This window comes from Lethenteron reissneri, chromosome 53 (genome assembly GCF_015708825.2).
Source record: "Lethenteron reissneri isolate LAM-NWPU_2019-01 chromosome 53, ASM1570882v1, whole genome shotgun sequence".
Classification (NCBI taxonomy): domain Eukaryota; kingdom Metazoa; phylum Chordata; class Hyperoartia; order Petromyzontiformes; family Petromyzontidae; genus Lethenteron; species Lethenteron reissneri.
Genome location: NC_083831.1, coordinates 6,073,020 through 6,099,174, shown reverse-complemented (window position 1 = coordinate 6,099,174; position 26,155 = coordinate 6,073,020). Strand labels below are relative to the sequence as shown.

Sequence of the window (26,155 nt, the reverse complement as noted above, 5' to 3'; positions counted from 1 at the left end):
TTTCTCCTACATTATTTCTCCTACATTAACCTTTATAAACAGTTTGCCTTTAGAGGCTAACCCCCCTTTTCCTGATGACGGCCGCTTGTGTTGCGATCGAAACGTCGTGGTTTTTGTTTTCATTATATTTTTTATTATATTTAAATTACTGAAAGAACCAAGAATAAGTCGACATCATAGACTGCCAATACGCTCACCTAGCTTAATAACCAGGCTACAGTCTACATTATAGACTGCCAGTACACTCACTCAGCTTAATAACCAGGCAACAGTCTACATTATAGACTGCCAGTACACTTTAATAACCAGGCTACAGTCTACATTATAGACTGTCAGTACACTCACTCAGCTTAATAACCAGGCAACAGTCTACATTATAGACTGCCAGTACACTTTAATAACCAGGCTACAGTCTACATTATAGACTGTCAGTACACTCACTCAGCTTAATAACCAGGCTACAGTCTACATTATAGACTGCCAGTACACTTTAATAACCAGGCTACAGTCTACATTATAGACTGTCAGTACACTCACTCAGCTTACTAACCAGGCTACAGTCTACATTATAGACTGCCAGTACACTTTAATAACCAGGCTACAGTCTATATTATAGACTGCCAGTACACTCACTCAGCTTAATAACCAGGCTACAGTCTACATTATAGACTGCAAGTACACTGTTTAATAACCAGGCTACAGTCTACATTATAGACTGTCAGTACACTCACTCAGCTTAATAACCAGGCTACAGTCTGCATTATAGACTGCCAGTACACTCACTCAGCTTAATAACCAGGCTACAGTCTACATTATAGACTGCCAGTACACTCTGTTTAATAACCAGGCTACAGTCTACATTATAGACTGCCAGTACACTCACTCAGCTTAATAACCAGGCTACAGTCTACATTATAGACTGCCAGTACACTCTGTTTAATAACCAGGCTACAGTCTACATTATAGACTGCCAGTACACTCACCAAACTTAAGAACCAGGCTACAGTCTCCATTAGTGTTTTTTGTTGTTTATTATCACTTAATTTTTTCTCTATCTACGTGACTTTATCGAAAGAACCAAACAATATTAATTTCTGTAATTAATACTCGAATATTCCACCCCCCATTTAAAATTTCCGTAGGAAAACGTCTCGTCCAATCAGAGCGGCTGTTGTTGGGGAGCCTTTGACCAATGAGAGGCGCGCTTAGAGTCGCCGCTCGTCATGCCGCCGAAGGGGCCGCTGTAATTGCTGCTACTATTGCTGTTGTTGAAATAATTACATCGTTTTAATCTTAACAAATAGTGTTATCGTTTGCTGAGCAAAACATGGTTATGCTCCAGTTGAGCGAGCAGGTGAGCATCGTGATCGTGCTTTTTATTTATTTAAATTCCGTAATGTTATCGCTATTTTACTTGGCAAAATGTTTCTCATTGCGATTGTGTTAATATAAATGCTTTAAATTAAAGTGCTAAATCTGTGCACGTTGAACACGGTGTACATATGTGCGCATCGTTATAGCATTGCCGTTTCCGTGTGTCGTGCTGTCTTCCATACAGTACGGTAACTTAATCACGAATACAACAATTAATTGCGTACAGTATTACGTTTATTGTTATATTTTGCAATCGGCATGATCTTTATTCTAATTGTAACAGCCGTGCTGCATGCTATCAACCTTTCATTGTGTAGACTGTTGTCTAGAAATGCAAATGCTTTAATTTATTGTAGGGTTAAGGGTTGACATAGGCAAGCCATCATTGTCATCTCTACATGGTCGTAAAATAGGTACCACTTTCTTCTTGGTTCTTTCGGTTAAGTCACGTAGAAGGGAAATAATAAAATAAAACATATTATTTTATTATTTCCCTTCTACGTGACTTTACCGAAAGAGCCAAGAAGATGAATCCCTGCAGTCACGAAAGCTTTAAATCGAAAGGTACCACTTTGTGCCAAGTCGTAAGTGGTTGTTAAAGCTGGCGCCTGCCATGGGAATGTGGAATTTCCACTGGTGGAGATGAGCGCAACACAATGCCCGTAGGAGCATCGAGACATTGTTAATCCACTGCTGGATGAGGGGCTCCCCACGCCGTGCTGATTGTGGAGGCCGTCTGACCATACTTCAGCCCGGCTGGTCAGTGCGGATTGGTAAAGATGGGCAGCATAGACGTACAGTACAACTCGGTATAAAACGCAACGTAGCCCCGAAGCCCTATGACAACCTATTTGTGCAGGGTGGGCACCTATCCAGGCACTTTGCAAGCTCAGATCTGCTGGCCTTTTGAGGTCCGATGTCCGACCAGATCGAGTTCATTACAATTCCGGGTCATGTGTTCATTCGGCGTAGAGGGTTATAGTGATGCTGTTCTTAAGAGTTAACAACTCGCGGTGTTATCTCGCCTGGTATATAGGAGTCATATTCTTAGGTTTTTTCGGTAAAGTCACGTAGGTAAAACATCAAAATTAATAACATTTTATTTTTATTAATTTTGATGTCTTACCTACGTGAGCTTTCGTGACTGCAGGGATTCATCTTCTTGTTTCTTTCGGTAAAGTCACGTAGAAGGGAAGTAATAAAATAATAAAAATAAAACATAATAAAACAATTCTCACGACGTTTCGGCTACAACGCAAGCAGCCGTCTTCAGGTGAAGAATGAGACACTACCAAACTAGGAGCTTATATATAAGCTGCATTGCTAAATCCCTCTTCACATGCACATTCTTTTTGTTAAGGCGCTCTTCAACCCCCAATGCAGCTTATATATAAGCTCCTAGTTTGGTAGTGTCTCATTCTTCACCTGAAGACGGCTGCTTGCGTTGTAGCCGAAACGTCGTGAGAATTGTTTTATTATGTTTTATTTTTATTATTTTATTACTTCCCTTCTACGTGACTTTACCGAAAGAAACAAGAAGATTACCTACGTGACTTTACCGAAAAAACCTAAGAATATGAATCCTTGCAGTCACGAAAGCTTCAAATCTGGTATATAGGAGGTTGTGGTTTCGATCCTAACCCAACCCTGACACCTGCTGTATATTTGAGAGTTTGTATGTTGTCCCCGTCGTCGCGTGGATTTTTCTCCGCGTCCTCCGGTTTTCCCCCATCCACATTTAGAAACATGTGCTTCGAGTATTTAGCTGTTATAACTTTCATAGGGCTATCATTTGTGGCCAGGTCGCCAATGGTAAAAAAAAGAATTAGGTAAAAAAACTAGTTTTTCAATGCGCACATTTTTATTTCCATTCAAAATGAGAAAAATAAAAATGAGATCCCAGAATTTATCCAATTAGAGGTGCTGAATAAAAGTGGGTGGTTTTCTTTCGATACGTTTAATTTTTTTTGCAAGCCACCCACTTTTCTTCAGAAAATCTAATTTGATCAATTCTGGGGTCAAAATAACTTACTTTCTACTTTTGAGTACGAATACAAGTGTGTGCATTGGAAAAAAAATGTTTCACCTAATTAACAAAACAATCTAATCTGTGCAAAGTGTGGATGCCGCAGTGGCGAGATGTTAACTATTTCGCCTGGTATACAGGAGGTCGTGGGTTCGATCCCGACCCTGACGTCTGTATATTTGAAGTTTTGCAGTCTCCTCTGCCCGTGGTTGCGTGGATTTTTCTCCGGGTCCGCCAGTTTTCCCCTCCACATTTATAATCATAATGCGTTTAGAGTATTTCGCTGGTTTACATTTCCACCAGCCACTTCATTGGGCTATCATCGCCAGGTCGCTTCTGAAAAATAGCTTTATAAATCTCGACTTAAGAGTAAGAGCTTTATAGCTCCACAATGGACCTTACCTGCTAAAATAAAAGTTTCGTTGAATGTGGTTACCAGCCACTTGCACACTAATCTAACTATATACACCCCCGCCTACGCACCACACTCATCCCGAGTAGCGTTACGACCTCCCCTCTGCCTCACCACGTACATCTGCCACGCAACACATCCATGGACCATGACCACCTGACATCCAATAGCAATACCCGCTATACGCCACAACGTCGCTTGTGCCAGGCCCGCTCACAGGAGGTCTTGGGACAGACCCAGATGCCATGGATTGGCTGACTGACATGACCGGTAGATGCGCCACCTGTGCCCCTTACTGTGCCAACTTTTGTTTAATTTTATCGCCCGGCGCTCCACTGGTTGTGAGCGTCGCTCCTCCGTTGACTGCCTCCAACTGCCCAGTAGCGTCCTTCACGAGCCGCCTCCAGAGGCCGATCTTGACACCGCTGGTACCGGTCCTCAGAAAGTCCACTCAGCTGCACGTCCTCTGGTACCGCACCTGCTACATCCCTTCAGCCCGTGTCGTGCCCGTTTAGCTCCCCCCTCTATCCGGTCAAAGAGAAGCTGCTTGGGCATGCGGTGGTTGGGTATGCGGGCTAAGTGACATAGCCAACGCAGCCTTGCTTGCCGGAGCTCCACTGATGAGACATCCACCACCAAACATCGACACGTAGCCACATCCACCAGCACCACTACTGCTAGGCATCCACCACCATATCCACCAGCACCACTACTGCTAGGCATCCACCACCATATCCACCACCACCACTACTGCTAGGCATCCACCACCACATCCACCAGCACCACTGCTGCTAGGCATCCACCACCATATCCACCAGCACCACTACTGCTTGGCATCCACCACCATATCCACCAGCACCACTACTGCTAGGCATCCACCACCACATCCACCAGCACCACTACTGCTAGGCATCCACCACCATATCCACCACCACCACTACTGCTAGACATCCACCATATCCACCACTACTGCTCGATATCCACCAGCAACCACCACGTAGCCACATCTTCCTCCTCCACCGCCACCACGTGGGCAAGACGCGCACCACGTGCTCAACGATAGCCAGAGGCTGTCGTTGAGCACGTGACGCGGCGGCTGCACCACGTGACCGCGTGCAGGGGCCTGGTGCCTCGGGAGGCGGAAGGAGTCGGCGCCTCGCGTTTCTTGCAACTTCCACGCCGCCACAAACAACGACAGCGGCGTAGACAACGCCAGCCCGCGTGGAGCGAGCGAGCGGGCGGTGGGGAAGAGACCCTCGAGGGGAGCGAGTCGAGGGGGAGGCGACGGCGACGCCGCTCGGAGCCATCCTGACCAAGGCCGCGTCCCTCCGCCCCCACCAACACACCCCCCCACCACCCCCCTTTAGAATCCGCAGTCCGGATAAGCGAGCTCGTCCCCCGCGGAGCACGCCCATTGGCCGGGAGGCTTCCCGCGTGACCGCCGCGCAGCCACTCACAGGCCGCCGAGGGAGCCGCGGCTGCGCGTGCGGGGTACGGAATGTGAAGGCGGCTAGGTGCCCCCCCCCCGCCGCGCGCCCTCGACTCGGCCGTAGCCCGCACGGCGGCTTCGTCGCCTTAATCTTTGACGTTTTTAACGAATAAGCTTATTGTCGTGCTCCTACTAACGTCGTCGTTTGCCGTTCCCGCATTGAACCACTCGTGTCGAGAGAGAATGTGAGTGCGGAGTCACACGCGCTGACGAGCGAGCGAGAGAGACGCGCGCCCCCACACACGCACGCAAGGTTTGTGTGGCGTTTCGTGTTTCTAGCGCGGGTTGTTGTTGCTGCTGCTGCTGTGTACGTGGTGGTTGTGGTTTTTGTTGTGGTTGGTTGGTGATGGTGGTGATGGTAGCAGTTCGGGGCACGTCGAGAGAGGCCTCGGGTCATCGAGAAATGCCTCAGCGCGTTGAACGCTCGTTGTTCACGTTACACTCGGGCTGGCGCTACAGTATGGGAGCTATTGTGTATGTCTCTCGCTCTCTCTTGGTGTCGGGGCGGGGGTCTGCTGCTCGCCACGACGAGAGGGAGGCTTCGGCAGGGCGAGAGAGACGAATCGGTGTCGTGTGGACGATTTTCCTTCTCAGTTGAGTGACCTACAGTTGCATGTCCACAATCGCACCGCTGCTGTGGCCACGTCTCTAATGCACCTCCATGGTCCTCTGGCTGAGTCTCTGTGCATTGTATCTCTAGGAGTATGTCTCTAGCTTACACGTCTATGCTTAGATCTATTTGTATATGTATTTGTGTCTATGTACTTGAGTGTCGTCTTGTATCTCTAGGAGTATGTCTCTAGCTTACACGTCTATGCTTAGATCTATTTGTATATGTATTTGTGTCTATGTGTCTATGTACTTGAGTGTCGTCTTGTATCTCTAGGAGTATGTCTCTAGCTTACACGTCTATGTTTAGATCTATTTGTATATATTTGTCTACCTATGTACTTGTATCTCTAGGAGTATGTCTCTAGCTTACACGTCTATGTTTAGATCTATTTGTATATATTTGTCTACCTATGTACTTGTATCTCTAGGAGTATGTCTCTAGCTTACACGTCTATGCTTAGATCTATTTGTATATATTTGTCTACCTATGTACTTGAGTGTCGTCTTGTATCTCTAGGAGTACGTCTCTAGCTACAAGTCTATGTTTAGATATATTTGTGTATATATTTGTCTACCTATGTACTTGTATCTCTAGGAGTATGTCTCTAGCTTACACGTCTATGCTTAGATCTATTTGTATATATATATATATTTGTGTCTATGTACTTGAGTGTCGTCTTGTATCTAGGAGTATGTCTCTAGCTACACGTTTATGCTTAGATCTGTTTGTATATGTATTTGTGTCTATGTACTTGAGTGTCGTCTTGTATCTCTAGGAGTACGTCTAGCTACACGTCTATGTGTATATCTATTTGTATATATATTTGTGTATATCTATGTACTTGAGTGTCGTCTTGTATCTCTAGGAGTATGTCTCTAGCTACACGTCTATGTTTAGATCTATTTGTGTATATATCTGTGTCTATGTACTTGAGTGTCGTCTTGTATCTCTAGGAGTATGTCTCTCGCTTACACGTCTATGCTTAGATCTATTTGTATATATATATATATATTTGTGTCTATGTACTTGAGTGTCGTCTTGTATCTCTGAGTCGGTGTCTGTGGGTTCATTATGCAACCTATAGTTTAGATTGAATGGCCATGTCTCTAATGTACCTAGATGGTTTTTTTTATCAGAGAGTATATTCTGTACAGTGTATCTCTAGGAGTCTATCTCTGCCAGTGTGTGTCTCTGTGTATCTACGAGTCTATATTTGTACGTGTATATGTGTATGTCCAAATATATCTATGTATCTGTATTCTTGTATCTCTGAGTTTCTATATCTATGGGTTTAATATGCGCACCGTAGTTTGGGTTTCATGGCCACAAGCGCACGTCTGTAGCTGTCTCTCTAATGTCCCTCTATGGCTCTCTGGCTTTCTATTTATCACTGAGTCTATATACAGTGTATCTCCAAGAGTCTATCTCTGCGAGTATATCTCTACGTATCTACACATCTATGTATTTTACTGTGTATATATCTCTTGGTATATTTATCTTGTCTATCTATGTGCTTGAGTGTATTTCTCCTTGTGTCTCTGAGTCTCTATGGCTATGGGTTTATTCTACTTCCATGGATGCCGTAGGTGCTAGTCATCTCAAAACTCGTGTGTTTAGGTTTAAACTCGCCATTTGGCCTATAACCAACACGCCTTTCTCGTTGCGACTTTTACGTTCATATGGTAATAAGTATAGAGGCACCTGTAACGTAACCTTTTGTCAGATCTACTGCTGGACGAAAATACTCCGTATGATACCAGTCTCGTCGGCAGTGTCTGTTTTAAAAGCAGACTCGAAGATATATATCTACCGACTCCGATTGTTGATGCCTCGTGTATCCCCCGAGAGCCAAGAACCCCGCGGGTTGGTTTTTGTTGCCACGGCGGCTTGAGCACAGCGCTCAAAACGCCAAGTAGTAGTGGGGCCAGCAGCAAGAACGGCACGACGAGGAAATCTCGAAAGGAACAAAAAAAACCCCTCAGGTCGACACGCACGTAAACAACAGCGTCCGCGATGGCTCGTCGACGCAACGTAAATTTGCAAGCGTGCAAAGAAACGCGTGCAGGAATGTGTCGTGTAGGTCAGGTTGAATACATGCCCCGGATTGAGCATAGGAAATAGGTACGATGGGATGGAATTGCTGAAGCTCCTTGTATACTTAGCCCAGACTTGTTGAAGTTGATTATCCTACCTGGTCATTGTTCACATTGTACAAAACAAGGTGGTTGGGGTGGTGGATTAATTTACCTGGTCATTGTTCATGTACCAACCAAGGTGGTTGTGGTAGTTGATTTTTCTACCTGGTTATTGTTCATGTACCAACCAGGGTGGTTGATTAACCTACCTGGTTCTTGTTGATATCTCTACTGAATTGTTGATGTATCTTCTTAGTAGTCGTAGTTATTGTTACAAGTGTGTAGCACCTATTTGTGGTTGATGATTTTCCCCTCTGGTTTGTTACATTCTGGATGAAGACTTCCCCCTGCCCTGCAGGTCTTGGGGTTGTACGGCCGTACATCACCACGCTGCTCAGTGTGGGTTGGTGAACGTCGCTAGAATGGCGTGGGAGCAGACGAACACACAGTGCAGGTATCCCTCGATCTACGAAAGGGATGCGTTCTTCCAAAAAAACACAACGAAATTTGGTACATCGGAATGGCCTTACTCATTAATTTAATACCAAAAATATAGGGCTGTGTATCGGTCATTCCAACTCTGCTCGTCGAAGAATACACATCTTTTACAATAACAAAAATAATAATAATGAACGTGCATATTAAAACGATTTAATAATTATTTACTTAAAACCATAATAATTAACCTTTTCGGGAAACTCGCCAAAAGATGCTGCTGCACATTGGAATGACTGGAAGCGTTGCTGCCGCCACTGCAGGGACACCGTGACGCTGTCGCCGATAGATGACGACGCAGCCCTCCCGGGTGGTGGCTCGCGTTTGGTGATCTCACGGCGTGTGGCCGTCGTGAAATTTCGTTCCCGCGGAAATTCGATTTTTCGTTAATTCGAAAGTGTCCGTAATTTGTCCGTCGCCTTAACGCTAAATTTCGTCGACCGAACGTTTGTACAAGAACGGACTTTGCTGTGCTGCCCTCTGCTGCCCACCACGCAAGCCCCTGCAGCGGTCGATGACAACCCAGCGTACAATATGCGTCATCGCCAATCCAAGCGATGTCCACGCTATAACCCTGCTGCTTAGCTTCTGAGATCTGATAAGATCAGGTAGTTGTGGGTGATTTGGTCATTGGCGCTTGGTCTATAGGTGATGTAAACGTGCCTATCTGGATGCTGCTTTAACACGTAGGCTTTCGCGACCAATATCCATAATACAGGCTCTCCAACACACCGGTGTGCTGTACTCGTAACGAATTGGCATGTTCTGTTTACATGACAAACCTTACTAATTGGCTGTCGGGGGGTGGTTGGTTGAATGACTCATTTATATATTTACGCAATCTAACCAACAAAACCTGTTATGGATGTTGCTGTTGTTGGTTTTGGTTCTGACTGTGTGGTGCCTAGGTCCGCACAGATGGATTCACGAGCCCACTAGCTGCACTGCCACCTTTTGACCAGTTGGCAGCTCAAGAGGAACTTTCACAAATCTGTGTGATCTACCAACTCTTGCTTACGAAGTGCTGGGGTCGCAGACTTGCGCCCCGGCGTGTTTGTGTTTTCACTCAACAATAGCGACGCTGCATTGAGCGAGTTCATGGAGAAAACATTTTTAAATTCTTGTAAGCAGGGCATGGTTCTGACGGGAATGTCGGTTTTCAGTTTATTGATTGTTCCGCTCGTGGTTAACGGCCTTTGATCTCATACCACCCGGAATGCAACTCATCTAATCAGATTTCGGAAGCTCATCCGGGTTGAGCCTGGATAGTCAACTTGGATGATCCACCTACTGGTGTTATTGGCTACTGCGGAGGGGGGGGGAGGCTATGTCGTGTGCATCTCGCAGCGCGTCTGCAAAGTCCTTCACTCTACTGCTCCCCTGCCTTCAACACGCATGGCACGATCTAATATATAATAATCATAGTTTACAGCTCGTTATCAATCAAGTGCTGACATGAAGGCCTCCCTTCACTTTATCGTTTGCAAGGGGTCAATTGACCAATACGCTACAAAGCTGGCCCGCGCGGATTGGCGATTGCGGAAAGCATAGATGTGGAAGCATAAAGGAGCAGCACAGCAATGGGTTCAGCTGTCATTTAGTTTCCCACAACATAGCACAGCCCCAGAGCTGTCTGACAAGCTAGGGACCACGGTGGTCACCTATGACCGGCACTCTCCAGCGATTGGTCTAATTGGGTGTAATCAAAACCGGCGTGTAGGGTGTACGCCGGCACCGCTACTCTGGTTGTGTCGGGTTGGAAGAGCGGGGGACATCGCTAACCGCGCTGATGTTAGCAGCCACCGCCGGGAGTTGAACCTAGGTGGCTGGGTTCGGAGCGCAACGCGTTAACCCCGCCACGCAATCGCTCCATTGCCCCCCCCGCAACAACAAATTCAAATAAAATAATCGATTTCTCGCGCGCGCAATTTCGATGCGTGCAATGTTAGGCCCTTTTATAAATCTACTGCCGGGTGAAGGAAGGCCTCTGCGCAAGCTGTCATGGCCACAATTGTTGTTTGACCATACTTGCTTAGTTGGTCAGTGTGTATTGGTCTTGGGTGGGCGGAGGAGTAGTCCCAGGCCTGGTTAAAATATCACTTGCCACTAATGTTGACCGTGGCCTAAAATGGAACTTGGGTCACTGGGTTTTGGAGTACAGTTGCACGATCCACCACCGTGCCCACACGACTCCACCTCCCATATCTCTTATCTCTTAGCAGATAACGCTCTTGGCTATATGTCTGTGTCTCTGTTGTACGTGAGTTTAAAGCTTAGTTAATAATAAACGTCAAGACTTCCTCTGGCTTTTAGCCCAAAGTTAATCTTTATATATAATTTGCACGCAAGTTGCATACATCAACAATGCATTCCCTTTGCACATGGGCATATTGAGGTGTTCATCGTGAGCACAGTAATCACGGTTGATTAATCGTTGCAGTTATTGAGTTGACTAATGTTTACACGTCTGCCAAGACGTGCATCTCGATGGGACTTTGACAAATAAAAATAATTTTTTACCCTTTCTGGCAATACAGCAGGTAGTGTGGTGCGATGTTTGAACACCAAATTGAAACCTTTTTGCAAGGAATCAAGTCTACGTTAATCACACGAACTTGTGGTGAACATGCAAACCTATAAACATGTTCTGGTAATGTATGCATTGCCTTTGAAGGTGATTGGCCTACACCAGAGACAGCAGCTGCCTTCATGGCCTTGGTGTCACTACCAGTGGCAGACCAGAGAACGGCAAAATGGGAACAGTCCAAAGACGATGCAAGTATCAGAGATTTACAGCTCGGGTTGAGCGGTTATATCTATGGAACCTTTTTGCCAGTATCAAAGTATGATATTGGCGAAAAGGCATCTATTTGGAGTTTGAACCTCTTTAACACCTGTTTCATTGCCAGAAATGGTAACCACCTATTCTTATTTTTCACGCTTTTATCTCGGGCTGCTTAACACACGGGCTGAAGCTTCTTCAACGGGCAAATAATTTAAAGTGGATTCTCACGATTGAGCGCCGTTGTCGTGCTGCGGTAACGTCACCGTGACGCCACCGCCACACGTGTGTCACGCGTCACGTACGTGTTTGTGCGCAACGCGCGTCGTTGAGGAGACGCCGCAGTAGCGCCGCTGTAACGGAGCTTCTAGCCGTCCGTGACTTTTAAAGTCTTTTTCTCAAAGCTTGACGGGCGTGTCGGAATATTAGCACCGTAGACGAGAGTAAAGTGGAAACAAATGACGAAATGCGCAGTTGAGACCTACTAGTGATCTGCCCATGGATCGTGATGATGATGATGATGACTACGATGCTGAACATGGACCATGACTCGTGTGTGTGTGCGCGTGTGTGCCTGTTTCTACTGCCCGTCGCAGGCTCTGTCCGGCGTGACCAGCGCAAAACTGTCGAAGATGTCGTTCCCACCTCGCCTGGCACGACACCCCATGCCGGTCATGCCCCCCATCCCCATGCCCCCGGGCATGCCCCCGCTTCCCCCGGGTATGGCGAGGGGGCTGCCCCCTCCCCTGCCCCCGGGACTGCCGCCCCCCCACTACGCCGGGTATCCTCCTCCGGGCATTCCGCCCCCAGGTAACCGACCGCGAGCCCTGGGCCCCCCCCCCGTTCGATCGGATTTGTATGGTCTCGTATTCGGGTCTGGTCGATTGGGGTGCATAGCTCCGGTTGGCATTGCGCTCGCACGATCTAACCAGGTGAATTCTTACGAGTTGACGCATCGTTACGTGCCCTATATGAACAGACTGTTGGGGCAAGTGCTGTTAGCGAGTAGCACCTGTGAAGGCCGGCACTGCACACGAAGGGGGTGGGTGGCCAACACCGCCCGGCCACCTTTGTTTACACACTGCACCGGGTAGTTAATTGAGGTCGAGTCGACCTAGGGGAGGCCCAGGGACAGTTCAAATTATCGTCACCGGTGTTGGCCGTGAGCGGGAATTGAACTCGCTTCTCTGGGTTCGTTGCGCAGCGCGCTAACAGCTACGTTACCGCTCCTCGCTATATACACACACATACAAAGACAAAGATCCCCCGTATAGCCTTAACAGACTGTTGGGGCAAGTGCTGTCAGCCAGCACTTATAAAGGCCAGAACGGCACACGAGGGGGTGGGTGGCCACAACCACGCCTGGCCACCTTTGTCTCCCTAGTGGCGATGTTTACAGACCACCAGGTACTCATTTGAGGCCGAGTCGACCTAGGGGAGGCCCAGGGCCGGTTCAGATAATCGTCATTGGTGTTGGCCGTGAGCGGGAATTGAACTCAGTTCTCTGGGTTCGTAGCGCAGCGTGCTAGCGGCTACACTACCGCGCTCCCCTTACACACACACTCACAGACACACTCACAGACACACTCACAGACGCGCGCACGCGCGCACACACGAGTCGCGTGACAGACGTAGACTGGGGGGCTCCCGGCGTGCGGGCGACGAGTAGCTCGCAGCATCGACGGCGGCGCAGGGAGCGACGTGTCCGGCTTCGGACATCGCTCAGCGGGCACTGGCGCGCCCCGCCTCCCCCAGGCTAACGCCGCACAAACGTCAACAAATCACTAAGCGCTCATTGTACGGACACGCGCAGCCCTCTCCCCTCCCCTTGCGCAGCATTACGACCCAGCCCGGTCGGTGACCCACGTTGTGTTGACAGTGCCATGTGACACGTGGTGCGCTACTACTACTGCTGCTCCGCGTGTTAAAGCGCCGTTTGCCATATGTCATGTGCCACGTAGCACGCGACGCACCGTCCCCCGCCCCCCGATTCGTATGTTCGTTTTGCTGACACACGTGCTATATGATGCCACGTGACGCGTCATGAAATGCTAATGCTCCTTGTGTTAAAGCGCCGTGCGGCACGTGTTACGTGACGCGTTATCCGCCGATCCTCGGTTTTGTGCGGCGATGCGCGTCACGTGACGTCTCGTTCGACACCTCGTGCAGCTCTGTGTTTAGCTGCCGTGCAAAGCGTGTAACTGCTGGTGTGCCAGTCGATCACGTCGAGTATCGTCACGTTCAGTATCGTCACATCTTGCGTCATCTTGTGACGTCACATGGCGCGTACGTCGCCAATGCCGTTTGGAGTCTTGCAAGCCGGCACGTGTCGTGCGATCCATTGTGTAATGTTGCTTTGTTGTCACATGTTGAGTCTATGCGCTTCATGGCACATCGGGGGAATTACTGCTGTGCTCATGTGTTTACGTGTCCCGTGTGTGTGTTTGTTTTCCAGGTACCCCGATGATTCCTGTTCCGATGGGCATGCTTCCCAGACCGGTGAGCTATCATCACGATTATCACCTCATCATCGCCACCATCAATCATCAACTTCAAAAAGTTTTACAACTAATAATACACTCAACTCTCGATGATATCTTGGTGGATTTATCCGGCTTGTGGGATTAATCGTGGATTTACATGTGTGCTTGGGGGCCCAGCGCTCACATTCACCGCACACAAACACAGTACTTTGTATGCATCCAGCAGTGGATGGACCATGGCTGATGGTGAAGACACCAACACAGACACCAACAATATAAAAGCCAGCCTTGCTAATCGGGGGTGCAGGGGAGGGGGGTTAACAACTAAACACACAAACCCGGCACTTTAAGAAGCAATAAAAACAGATGAGACTTAATGTATTTTTCACCCCCACAATTTTACAAAGGTAAACAGTAATTCATCTCATCGCCTGACTTGGTTGTGTTTTAGCATTTCTTTTGTTCGATGCTGGCCATGCCCTCCTCTCCTCCCCCATGACCCTGGATAAGCAAGAGTTGCCTGTGCAACGCGCAATATGAGGCTTTTTTTAATATGAGGCTTGTCTTTTATTTTCATGGCAATGGCCTCGGGGCACCGTGCAGTGGTACGCTGAGAAAACCTGGGGGATTAATTCTAGATTTGAAGCTTTCGTGACTGCAAGGATTCATACTGTTAGGTTTTTTCGGTAAAGTCACGTAGATAAAAAAAATAGAAATAGAAACAATATAATAATAAATGAAAATAAATCTATTAAATCACGACGTTTCGGAGGCAATTATTATTTAATTTCTATTTTAATTTTTTCCTTACGTGACTTTATCGAAAAAACTTAAGAGTATGAAACCTGGGGGAGTTGAAGAGTAGCGACTACAACACCCATAGTATAGGTTTTTATTTTTTTGTTGGGTTAGATCGTTTAAATGTATAAATGTGTCGTTAAACCCGCCACCACCCGACACAGCCAACTAGTAAACTTTGTCACGTCAAGAAAACATGGCAAGTCATTACAGGTACAGCACACCGGTGTGTTGGAGAGTAAACGCACAACATTTACAATTGGAGTGTTTTGTTTTGCCAGTAATTACAACTAGCTGTCGCCTGATGAAGCCAGTTGTGTACATGTAACACGTGTGTTACGTGTACACGCGTACTACACGGTGCGTGTAGTACATGAGTGCGTGTAGTGTGTTGTGGGTGTTAGTGGACACACCACAGATAAGAGGTGTGACCCCCCGGAAATGGCCTTTCACTGTCAATGCACAAACCGATCTCGCGACATCCCGGAAGCTTACGCGGGGGGTAGAGCCTGCAATCGCGTGCCTCAACGGGTGACCATCACGAGCAAGACACGCCCGCTGGCGACGCCGCGGCGTTGTGCGAGAAGCAGAGTGCCGTGCGGCAAAATCCACAGTTGCGCCGCACTTACGCTCCCTCGTGTTTATCCCCCTCCGCCTTGGGCCAAACCCGCACCGGCCGGCTCGCTGCTGTACAGTCGTGCGTATCCGCCGTGACCCGCGTGCGTGTGTGTGCGGGCGAGCAGTAGTGAAGCGGTTAGCGCTAAGCTGTACTACCAACCCGGCGACCCGAGTTTGATTCCCGCTCACGGCCAACACAAGTGTCGATTATCTAAAGCGGTCCCGGGCCTCCCCTAGGTCGACTGAACCTCAAATGAGTACCTAGTAAAAGCATCGCTACTCGGGAGACAAAGGCGGCTGGGCGTGTTGCTGGCCACACACCCCCTCGTGTGCCGTTTTGGCCTTCATAGTTGCTCGCTAACAGCACTTGCCCCGACAGTCTGTCTAGGCTACACGGTGGATCTTTGTCTTTGTTTTGTTTGTGGGGTCTTGGGGGTGGATCGCCCCGTGTCCAGCAGTGGGATTGACATTTGCTTCCGCATTGCTGCGTGGACAGTGGACTGTGCCCTCCCTCCGGCACCAGGTGTTCCTGCCCCGTCGCATGACGCTGCCGCCCATGATGGGCAAGCCTCCAGGGCTGCTGCCATCCCCAGGGCCGCCGCCGCCTCCGCCCGGAGCAGGGCCGCCCACGATGTCCGCCGCGGCGGCTCCCCCGGTCCGGCCGCCCGCCTCCTCGCCGGCGCCGCAGCCGCCGCCGTCGTCATCGTCGTCGTCGTCGTTATCGTCGTCGTCCGCCCCCCGGAAGGCGGACGAGCCGGCGCCGCCCCCCACGACCGTGTTCGTGGGGAACATCCCCGACCGCGCGTCGGAGTATCTCATCGGGCTGCTGCTCGCCGTAAGTTGCCCGTCCGCTTGCGCCGTTGGCTGCCGCCTCGGTGGGATTGCCGGCGAGCCGTTCTCAGAATGAGAGTCTTTGTTTCGACCGGAGGAGAAATGCGATGAGCTGTAAAGCTCTTTTTGCACAGATGTCCAGTCGGGGCACAGGGGTCAGAAGCTTACAACAACAAACAGTACAAAACACCGTCGAATAAATCTTACCAGGTCAAGCCCCACTTAGCTTCTTCACTTACTTTTCAGAAGCAACCTGGCCACAAATGATAGCTCGATAAAGTGGCCCATCACGTGGACATTTGTAACAGCAAAATAATCGAAATGCATGTTCTGTCCTTGCGTTCAGAAATACTTTAAATCGCGGAATGCCCGTGTGGAGGTCTGCTTGCCTTCAGGAGCCGGTGCAGCCACGGCGAGAAGGAAACCGCCCCCCACTTGGCGTACACAATGCCAACCTTGTGACCAATCCACCCACAATCCGAACTGGTCGGGTCTCCGAAGTTTGCTCGAAGCAGGCTTGAGCCTACCAAGTGCTTTGGATTGATCTTCTTGGTTCTTTCGGTAAAGTCACGTATAAGGGAAATAGTAAAATAATAAAAATAAAACATAATAAAATAAAATTCTCACAACGTTTCGGCCACAACACAAGCAGCCGTCCTCAGGTGAAGACAGAGCTGTCTGAAAGACAGCGCTCCAATGAACACTGCTAAGCTTGGCAGCGTATTTTAAGCTGGGTGGGAGAAGAGCGCCTTGACAAAGGAGTTTACATATCAACCAAAGAATTTAGCATTGAATAAGCTGTGTTAATGTGAGAGAATTAGCAGGATGTTAAAGTCATAAATTAGCATGTTACTGGGAGATTAGCACCCGCCCTGTCCTGCTTTGGATTGGTTTAAACGCCATGCATGCAACTGGTGTTGGGAGGCTGCTACGGGGCTACGCGGTGAGGTTAGCAGAGTTGCGGTGCAGCGTGCTCTACTGTGTTCCAACTTCCGTGTTCCCCGAGGGGGCGCTGCTGAGTCCACCACCTCCTCATGTGCTCAATAGCAGCACTTCCCCATCACTCATTTTTGGCCACATGGTTGATCTTTGTCATTTGTGGCCGGGCGCGGTGCTGGCCACCCACCTCCTCATGCGCCGTGCCGACTTTCGTAGTCGCTCGCTTAACAGCACTTGCCCTAAAAGTCTGTTGAAGTTCCATACGGGGGATCTTTGTCATTGTTGCGGTGTGTGATCAGATCTGTATATCTCGCCCGGACACAAACTTCTGCAGTGCCTCTTACTTTATGGAGAGTCTTGTAACCCGCAGAACACGGTACACGTATGGCGATTGGCTACGTACAACATTGTGTTTGACGTGCTGGTAAACGGGCTTTATTGTTATTATTATTATTTAAACCTTTCAACTTGTGTGTGGACAGCCCGACAAGATAACAGCCGTTAATCTTGAAGGTAACAAAACGGCTGTCCTCTCTCCCTTCCTGCCTCCCTAACACCCGCCCTGCCCTGTCGTCGTCATCGTCGACTCGTGCAGAAATGCGGCACGGTGCTCAACTGGAAACGGGTCCAGGGACCGTCGGGGAAACTCCAAGGTGAGACGATCCGATCTGCGAGCCGCGGTGGTGGTGGTGGTGGTGGCCGAGTTGGGGCGGTGGTGGTACGGCACTTGCCATGGGGGGTGGGGATGTGAGTGTGGGGGGTGGGGGTAGTGAGCAGTGTACTTTGGACTTTAATACCCACCCACCCAAACCCACCCAAACGCACCCACCCACTCGCAGGTCGATGGTGATGCGCAGGGCAATTTGCGGACAATGCATCGTTCACAGTAAGGTCACCCATAACGAGAGGTTTTCCTTTGGGGTTATATCGCGTAAATATAAACGTGTCGTTAAACCCGCCAACACCTGACACAGCCAATTAGTAAGGTTTGTCACGTAAGAAAAATGTACTCCCCAACGTGTCAACAAAAACGTGTTAGAGAGTAAACCCACAGGTCATCGTTGCGGCCTACCAGATATTTTGTGCCGTGCCGACACGGAGGGATTCCTTTTTTTTTCGTGATGGCACGATGGGGATTACATTGAGGGGGGTAGGCATGGGGGGGGGGCTGCCTTTACATTCGTGAAGCTTCTAATTTGACAAACAGAGCCTCTGGCAACGGGAGCAGCTTGAAGGGGAGGGCATCGGCATTAGAAACTCGCAGCAGAGCCGTGGCGGCCGCGGTAGATTAACTAACCGTTTGACTGGGGGGTCAGAGCGAGGGGGTGATGAGTGGAGCGGAGCTGCGTGGTGTGTCTGGACCGCGCGGGTACGGCGGGGCGAGAGCGCCGGGGGCGTTGGGCGGTGTGGCGTGACTGGATCTCGCGGTGCTGAGCTGTGTGCCGGGGTGTCCGCGCGGTGTCACGCAGCGTTCGGCTTCTGCGAGTACCGTGAGCCGGGCTCCTCGCTTCGCGCACTGAGGCTCCTGCACGACCTGGAGTTGGGCGACCGGCACCTGCTGGTGAAGGTCGACGCCAAGACCAAGGCCCTGCTGGATGCGTGGAAGGCCCAGCAGCAGGCGTCCACTGCCGCCGCCGCCGCCGCCGCCGTAAGCGCACGTGGCCTGTGTAATGCAGCCAGGGTTGGTGAATCGCACCAATGTTCCCCGTTTACTTCGAGGAGGTTGCCATACCCTGGCTCTGCCAGGAGGAGGCAGGCTCCACCTGTTCCGTCTGTGTGGGATTGAGTGTTTCCCCCTTGCACGTGTGGGTTTTTCTCCAGGTGCTCTGGTTTTCTCGAACATGTAATAACATCTTAATATGTAGAGGATCGCAGAGCTTGGGCTATTGTTGGCACTGGATCATCGCGTGGCTGCCCTTACTGCTTGTCAGTGGCGAGATAACTACCTCGCCTGGTATACAGGAGGTCGTGGATTTTGATCCCGACCCTGGTGTCTGTATATTTGGAGTTTGCGTGTCTCTCTCCCCGTGGTTCTGTGCATTTTTCTCCGGGCCTTCCGGTTTTTCCCCCCAAAATGTAGAATTAGCATCACGTGTTTAGAGAATTTGGCATTTCCACTTGATGATGATAATCTACTTCGTTGAGCTATTCCCCTGTGGCCAGGTCGCTTCTGAAAAAGAGCTTCATAGCTCAGTGGGCCCTACCTGGTAAAATAGTCATAGTTTCGGGAGAAATCTGTGCACGTCTTGAGTCGCCCTTTCCCTCCAAGGGTGAGCACGTACTCGGGAGCGGCGCCATGCAAGTTGAGACACGGCCTTTGATGTGTTTTTTTTTACGTAACGGCCCTCTCCTCGCCTTTTTCCTCTCTTGATCCTCCCGTCGCGCTCCTCCACCTTCCCCGCCCGGCCACAGGCGGAGAAAAGCAGCAGCAGCAACAACGACGAGAAGACGCAGCCGGCGTCCAACCAAGCCCACGAGCAGGAAAAGAAGGCGGCGGGCGAGGAAAAACAGCAGGGGGAACAGCAGCCGCAGGACAAGGAGCGGCAGCAGCAGCAGCAGCAGGATGAGAAGGACAAGAAGCAGGTGAAGGAGCGGCAGCAGCAGGAAGAGAAAGTGGCGGAGGAGAGCGACGGCAATGACCTGGACGCGGCGACGCGCCGCGTGGACGAAGCGACGCAGCAGGAGATCCGCGCCGTCATCCGCGAGCACGAGAGCCAGCTGTCGGGAGAGTCGGGCGGCGCCGACAACTTCCAGCGTCGCCGGCGCAAGGAGCGCAAGGACGGGGTGCGTGCCGTGCGAGCGCGCGCTGTGTGTGTGCGTGCCGTGCGTGTGTGCGTGCCGTGCCGTGTGCGCGTGCCGTGCGTGTGTGCGTGCCGTGCGTGTGCGCGCTGCGTGTGTGCGCTGTGCGTGCCGTGCGTGTGTGCGTGCTGCGTGTGTGCGCTGCGTGTGTGCGTGCGTGTGTGCGCTGTGTGTGTGTGTGCCATGCGTGTCTGCTTGCTGCGTGCGCAGTGTGCAAAAATATCGCCACTGGGGAGACAAAGGCGGTCGGAGGTAGTGCTAGTCACCCACCCCCTCGTGTGCCGTGCCAGCCTTCATAGGTGCTGCTCGTTAACGGCACTTGCCCCAAAACTTTGTTAAGGCTACGCGTGGGGTGGGGGGGATTTTTGTCTTTGTGTGCTTGCGTTGGGGAGTGGTAGTATAGTGGTCTTTGCAAGTGACAGCAGTCGGCTTGAGCGTGACAAATGTGGCAGGGCGAACAATTTTTTCGGTGTGTGGGACGGCGTGCGTGCGCCGCGTGGCGAGCGTTATTGCCGGGCGTCCTTCCCTGCACCGTCTGTCTGCCTCCTCCCCGTCTCGTTGCGTAGGATCTGGACAACATGGACATCGAGGATGACAAGAAGGACCTCATTTCGCGCGAAATCAGCAAATTCAGAGACACCCACAAGGTGCGCTTAACCGGTGTGCCGCGCCCACTGGAAACCATCGCCAACGTCAGCCCTTGGCCCCGTGCCTTGCGGCGCGTCGGCCACCACAGCTTCTTCATCGCGGCCTTCAGCCGACCAAGCCACAGTCGTCGCCACACGCCATTCTCTTGTGCCCATGTTGTGTCTGTTGCAAAGGGAGTTTGATATCCGGCCGGGCTATGAACCCGGCCACGGAACCATCCTCTACATCCAGGCTCGGGGCCTGGCACGAGCCCCCCCTCCGCGTTGCTTGGCAACAATCAGTTTCAAAGACAATGCATATATTATCAAGAGCATGTTTGTTTGCACGTTTCTCCACACGTGTACGTGTGGTTAATGCAGACTTGATTATGCCTTGCAAAAAGGTATCTATTTGGCGTTTGAACATCTTAACACGACACCTGTTTTATTTGCCAGAAAGGGTAAAACCTATTCGTGTTTTTCATCCAGAGGTGTTGTCGTCGTTGTTCCGGTCGACGAGCGTTTATTTTGACGCCCGCCGTTCCACTTGACCCGTCAGAAACTGGAGGAGGAGAAGGAGAAGAGGGAGAAGGAGCGGCAGGACATGGACGTCGTCGACCGCGATCGCCCGGAGGCGAAGAGGGATCGTGAGGAGCGCGAGGACAGGGAGAAAGAGGAGCGCGAGAGGGAGAGGGAGCGGGAGCGCGAGAGGGAGCGGGAGCGCGAGAGGGAGCGGGAACGCGAGAGGGAGCGCGAGAAGGAGCGGGAGGAGCGGGAGAAGGAGAAGCAGCGCGAGAAGGAGAAACCCCACGTCACCAACCAGGAGCCCAGCCCTGCCAGGTGCAAAGCGACGGTGCCTCGCTGTCCGTCCCTGCTGCGGCTGCCGTCGCCGCTGGTGGTGACGTTCGGCGTGCCGTCTTGCTGCTGCTGCTGCTGCGCGTTGTTCCGGAGTGCCGCTGCCAACGCGAGGGGAGGAGCTGTGCCCTTTGGGTTTCTTTAGTCTCTGCTGTCGCCCATCCTCGCAGCGGCGGCTTTTGGCTGCCCGTCGAACAACGACGGTCGCCGCATCGCGCGGCGCTTCGAGACGCGCTTCTGCGGCCGTCTGGAATGCTCTTCCTTCAGATATTAGGAAGCGACTGGGTGCTATGCACTTTTAAATCATCAGCATCTAGATTGACAACTAATTTCTTTAGAACTGCTTGTTGTGTTTAGTTTGTCGTCCTTTCCCTGCGTTTCTGATTAGCCACGGTTGGCTACGTAGGGCGTGAACGAAGTTCAACACGCGTACTTGTTTGCGCACGGTGTGAAGTATCACCAATTCGGGAGCCTGCCTGCCTACCTGCCCATTGCACGCAGCATGCGTGTCCTGCTGCTACTGCTGCATGGTCAAGTGTACGGTGTCACTAGCTCAGGTCCGTGTCCGGCTGGTGACGTTGTGGCAAACCGGCGTTGACCCGTGTCGACCGCCCTGCTAACTCTGCGCGTGCCGTTGCGCTCAGCGACGATGGAAGCCGTGACCGCGAGCGTCTGTACGGCTCGCACGAGGAGGAGGACGAGGAGGACTTCTACGTGAGGAAGAGGCTGGAGAAGAGGCTCTGGGAGAAGGAGGCCTCCTACCAGGAGGTGCGCACGGACACGAACACCGCCAGACGCGAGACGAGCAGGCGCAGACGATCTGGACGCAGATGACGCTCACATGGACGTAGACCAGCTTACTGTCTCAAAAATAATCATAATCATGACTCCTTTTGTATGTTGAACTTCTTTCGCACCGTACGTAGCCAACGGTGCTGATCGGAGGTCCAGGCGCAACGACGACGCCTGTTCAGTTTAGCCTGCGGGTGTTGTCCAGAGCTTGCAGAGAGAAAGAGAGAGAAGCGTTTGACAGCCCCCCACCCACTACCTGAGGCTCTTCCTCTCTGAGATGTCCCCCCATCCCACCAAGACAAAGATCCCCCATATAGCCTTCACAGACTGTTGGTGCAAGTGCTGTTAGGGAGCACCCATGAAGGCCGGCACGGCGCTCGAGGCAGTGAGTGGTGGCCAGCGCCACACACGGCCGTCTTTATCTTCCTAGCGGCGATGTTTACACAGTGCACCAGGTACTCATTTGAGGCTGAGTCGACCTAGGGGAGGCCCAGGATCGGTTCAAATAATGACATCTGTGTTACGGGTTGCGCGTCCCTTCATTAATCGGCCAATTCCACGTTGCCGTCCGTCCGTGCAGAGGTTAAAGAACTGGGTGGCCCGCGAGAAGAAGCGATGTAAACTCTACGAGAAGGACGCCAAGAAGGAGCGGAATCGGAGGAGAGACATGGTACGCACACACGCACATGTACACACAAAGACAAAGATCCCCCGCGTAGCCGTAGCAGACTGTTGGGACAAGTGCCGTTAGCGAGCACCCTATAAAGCCCGACACGGCGCACGAGGGGTGGGTCGCCGGCTCCACGCCCGAGTGGCGGTGTTTTTTTTCACACCGCACCAGGTACTCGTTTGACGCTGGGTCGCTTCAGAAAAAGAGCTGTACAGCTCAGTGGGCCTTACCTGGCGCAGTAAAAAAATTTAGTTTTAGTTCTGTGTCTCGGGTATATTCCGTCTGTCTCGTTCGTGTCAGCGACCTCGGTCCGTCTCGTCAGCTCCGTTTCCCGCAATGGGGGACTCGGTGACGCCGTTGGCCGCTCGTTGCAGAGAGGGGGTCGCCGTTTGAACCCAGCGGCCTTCACCTGCTTGTTGCCGTGGGGGTGAGGGGGGTGGGTGGTGTACGTTGACCATAAAAATACCGCGGCATGCGCCGTGACGTCGTTGGCAAGGCTCGGTCCGTCGTGTGCCATCGTCACACTCCAGGTTTTCCAAAACCTGAAAAATGTCACCGTATGATAGGTAGCAATCGCGTAGCCCCCTCCTGAAAAAGAGTCTTGAGACTCGCCGAGGCTTTGCTAGGTAAGCAAAGCTCAATAAGAATACAATCGAGTCTATTGATCGTGACATGCGTGCGTGTGCGTGTGCGCGCGTGTGTGTGTGCATGCGTGCGTGTGTGTGTGTGTGTACGCTCGTGCGTCACCGCCGTGCCTTCAGACCAAGGAAGCGAAGCGTCTGCGCGTGTTCTTCGAGGAGTACGACGATGACCGGGACGACCCCAAGTACTTCATGTGAGTGCAACCACACCTCGCGCTCTTGTGTGCGTGTGCGCACGTGTGTGTGTGTTTATGCGTGGCCATGTCACGCATACGGTGGTGTGGCGGTTAGCACACTGCGCTACGAACCAGGCGACCCAAGTTCGATTCCCACTCACGGCCAACATCAGTGACGATTATCTGAAACGTTCGTGGTCCTCCCCTAGGTCTACTCAGCCTCAAACGAGTACCTGGTGCGGTGTGTAAAAATCGTGCCGGCCTTCATATGTGCTCGCTGACAGCATTTGCTCTACCAGTTGGTTAAATGTTAGACTTAGGTGGCTTGGGCACGTGTTGAGAATGGGGCTCACACAGAGACCCGTAGATTCACGTAGAGACCCACAGACTCGCAGACACATTTAGATTCACACGGAGACCCACAGACTCGCACAGACACCCGTGGATTCACACAAACACCCCCATAGATTCACACACAGACCCCATAGACTCGCGCTTAGGTTAGGCTATCTACCGAGAGATGCCACCGGTGCAGAGCTGACGGAGTACAGACTCCTCTACTTACGAACGAGTTATATTCCAGAGATCTGTTCCTCGGTCGAATGTTCGTAAGTGGAGCAGTCATTTCACAGGCAGACCGAGGGTGAGATGGGAGCGGGATACGAGGACGGCTGTGCGACGAGAGACGAGGCAGAGAGGAGAAGGGCGTGGGGAATCGTCGGGGCTCTTGGCTATAAAGAAGAAGCGGTTAGGAGGGATGGGGGGGGGGATGACGAGCAGGAAGGAGGTTGCCCACGCACGCTGCAGCAGCGTAACGCACATCGTCCCCTCCCGCTCTCGCGTCCCATGCCCCGCCCCCCCGCTCACGCATCACGTGTCCGTCCGTCCCCCCCCGCGTGCTCCCAGGGGCAACGCGCTGGCCAAGCGTCTGTGGGAGCGCGAGAAGGAGCTGGAGTCGGACGAGAGGGACCGCTGGCGCGAGCGCGAGGAGCTGCAGGAGCTGCGGCTCAGGTTCATCCGCGAGGGTCGGCCCGACCCCGACGGGGACATCCTCAGGGTGAGTGTGGGGTCGTCGCCGCCCCCACTCCCCCCCCCCCCCATCGATTCCACTCCGTTCCAACGACGTGCGTAACGTGTACGTCGTTGGAACGGAATCGGAAGAAAAACTGATGACGTACAATCGTCGCAGCTCTGCAACCGCGTCAACGCTCGCCCAGCCACCGACTGACTCCGCTTCTGCTGCTGTTGCTGCTGCCGCGTACGGTGCAGATCCAGCAGATGGAGGCGCGGTGGGAGATGGACGCGAGCACGGAGGGCGGCTCCGATTCCCCCGCCGAGAACGGCGAGGCCGCCGGCGGCGTGCCGTCGGCGAGCGAGGGCCCGGCGCTCCTCCTGCCGTCCCTGCGGCCGACGCTGCGCCCCGTCAACCTCGCGCCGTCCGTGTCGCCGCACAGCGACGAGGGGGCCGCCATGGCGGCGGGGCCGGCGGCGGCGTCGTCGTCGCCCGGCAGACGACGGCAACTCGCGGCGGACGGCGGAGCCCAGCATGCCCACGCACAGGGGCCTCCGTCACGGTGCGTGCCGCTGGGGGGATGGCGTGCGGTTACGGTGGGGGACACCGGGGGGTGGGCGGGGGAAGGGGAGGGGGGCCTGGTGGATGGTGCGGGTGTTTTTTGTAGCGATTCTCCTTCCCCAGCGCGTGGCCTCGTTGAGAATCTCCGAGCTCTCCCGTGTGGAGATTTAGCGGATTTGGCGTTGCGTTGGTGGATAGATGTTAACTACCTCGCCTGGTATCCAGGAAGTCGTGGGTTTGATCCCGACCCTGACGCCTGCTGCTGCTGTATATTTGAAGTTAGCGTGTCTCCGTGGTCGCGTGGATTTTTCTTGGGGTCCTCCGGTTTTTCTCTCATTTGGAATCAACACGGGATGATGAGCCCACTTAATTGAGCTATCATTTGTGATAACCAGGTCGCTTCTGAATAAGAGCTACATAGCTCAGTGAGGCCTTACCTGGTAAAATAAAAATGGTTTAGCTTGTTTTAGAGAGTCGCGTCGCGCTCACAAACGCCACGTCGGCGAAGGGGGAGACTGGATTCAAGCAACGCGGTAAATGGTTGGCTCCGTACAATTGTGACCGGTGCAGCCAGCGTGACAGTGTGCCACGCCGGGCCTTTTTGTGCCCCCCCCCCCCCCCCCCTTGTCCGTCCCCTCGCCCCCTTGTCCGTCCCCTCGCCGCAGCTTTCCCCAACGGAAGCCCCGGGCCGCTGCCGCACCACTCGTCGTCGCGCTCCCGCAGCGACGTCCGCCACCAACACTACCACCATCACCACCGCCCTGGCGGCGGCGGCGGCGGCGAGGCGGAGAACAACGACGAGGAGGAGGAGGAGGAGGAAGCTGACGAAGAGAACGACGACTACGAAGACGACAGGGGGGGCGACGAGGACGATGTCCCGACCACCCGCGCGGACGCCTACCACGCCGGCAGGGGTCGCGGCGGCGCCGCCGCCGGACCCTCGACCGGCGCCGTGCCGTCGCCGATCGAGCGGCTGCTGGTGAACCGCGCGATGGAGCGGCGCGTGGGGCGGCCGAGCGGCCGCCCGG

General features: G+C 52.2%; 1 protein-coding gene across 9 annotated transcripts; it reads left to right on the top strand.

Moving 5' to 3' along the window:
• Window positions 1-1,312: 1,312 nt before the first annotated feature.
• LOC133356264 (RNA-binding protein 25-like) lies at window positions 1,313-26,102 on the top strand. Of its 9 annotated transcripts, none has more exons than XM_061573675.1 (15): window positions 1,313-1,354; window positions 11,923-12,136; window positions 13,782-13,825; window positions 15,722-16,060; window positions 17,591-17,648; window positions 18,465-18,643; window positions 19,408-19,779; window positions 20,361-20,441; window positions 20,980-21,260; window positions 21,920-22,043; window positions 22,648-22,737; window positions 23,499-23,572; window positions 24,461-24,611; window positions 24,824-25,128; window positions 25,793-26,102. In XM_061573675.1, the coding sequence occupies exons 1-15, from the start codon at window positions 1,328-1,330 to the stop codon at window positions 25,950-25,952; spliced, it is 2,499 nt and encodes an 832-aa protein (XP_061429659.1). In that variant the 5' UTR covers window positions 1,313-1,327; the 3' UTR covers window positions 25,953-26,102. The 9 variants fall into 9 exon arrangements, with proteins under 9 accessions (XP_061429659.1, XP_061429661.1, XP_061429662.1 ...); XM_061573677.1 differs by lacking the exon at window positions 1,313-1,354 and adding an exon at window positions 4,918-5,303; XM_061573678.1 differs by lacking the exon at window positions 1,313-1,354 and adding an exon at window positions 5,318-5,486.
• The last annotated feature ends 53 nt before the right edge of the window (window positions 26,103-26,155 follow it).

Coding starts and splice junctions, on each gene's coding strand:
- LOC133356264 (XM_061573675.1), top strand. CDS start 1,328: ATGGTTATGCTCCAGTTGAGCGAGCAG. Junction 1,355..11,922: donor TGCTCCAGTTGAGCGAGCAG/GTGAGCATCGTG, acceptor TGCCCGTCGCAG/GCTCTGTCCGGCGTGACCAG. Junction 18,644..19,407: donor CCGCCGCCGCCGCCGCCGCC/GTAAGCGCACGT, acceptor GCCCGGCCACAG/GCGGAGAAAAGCAGCAGCAG.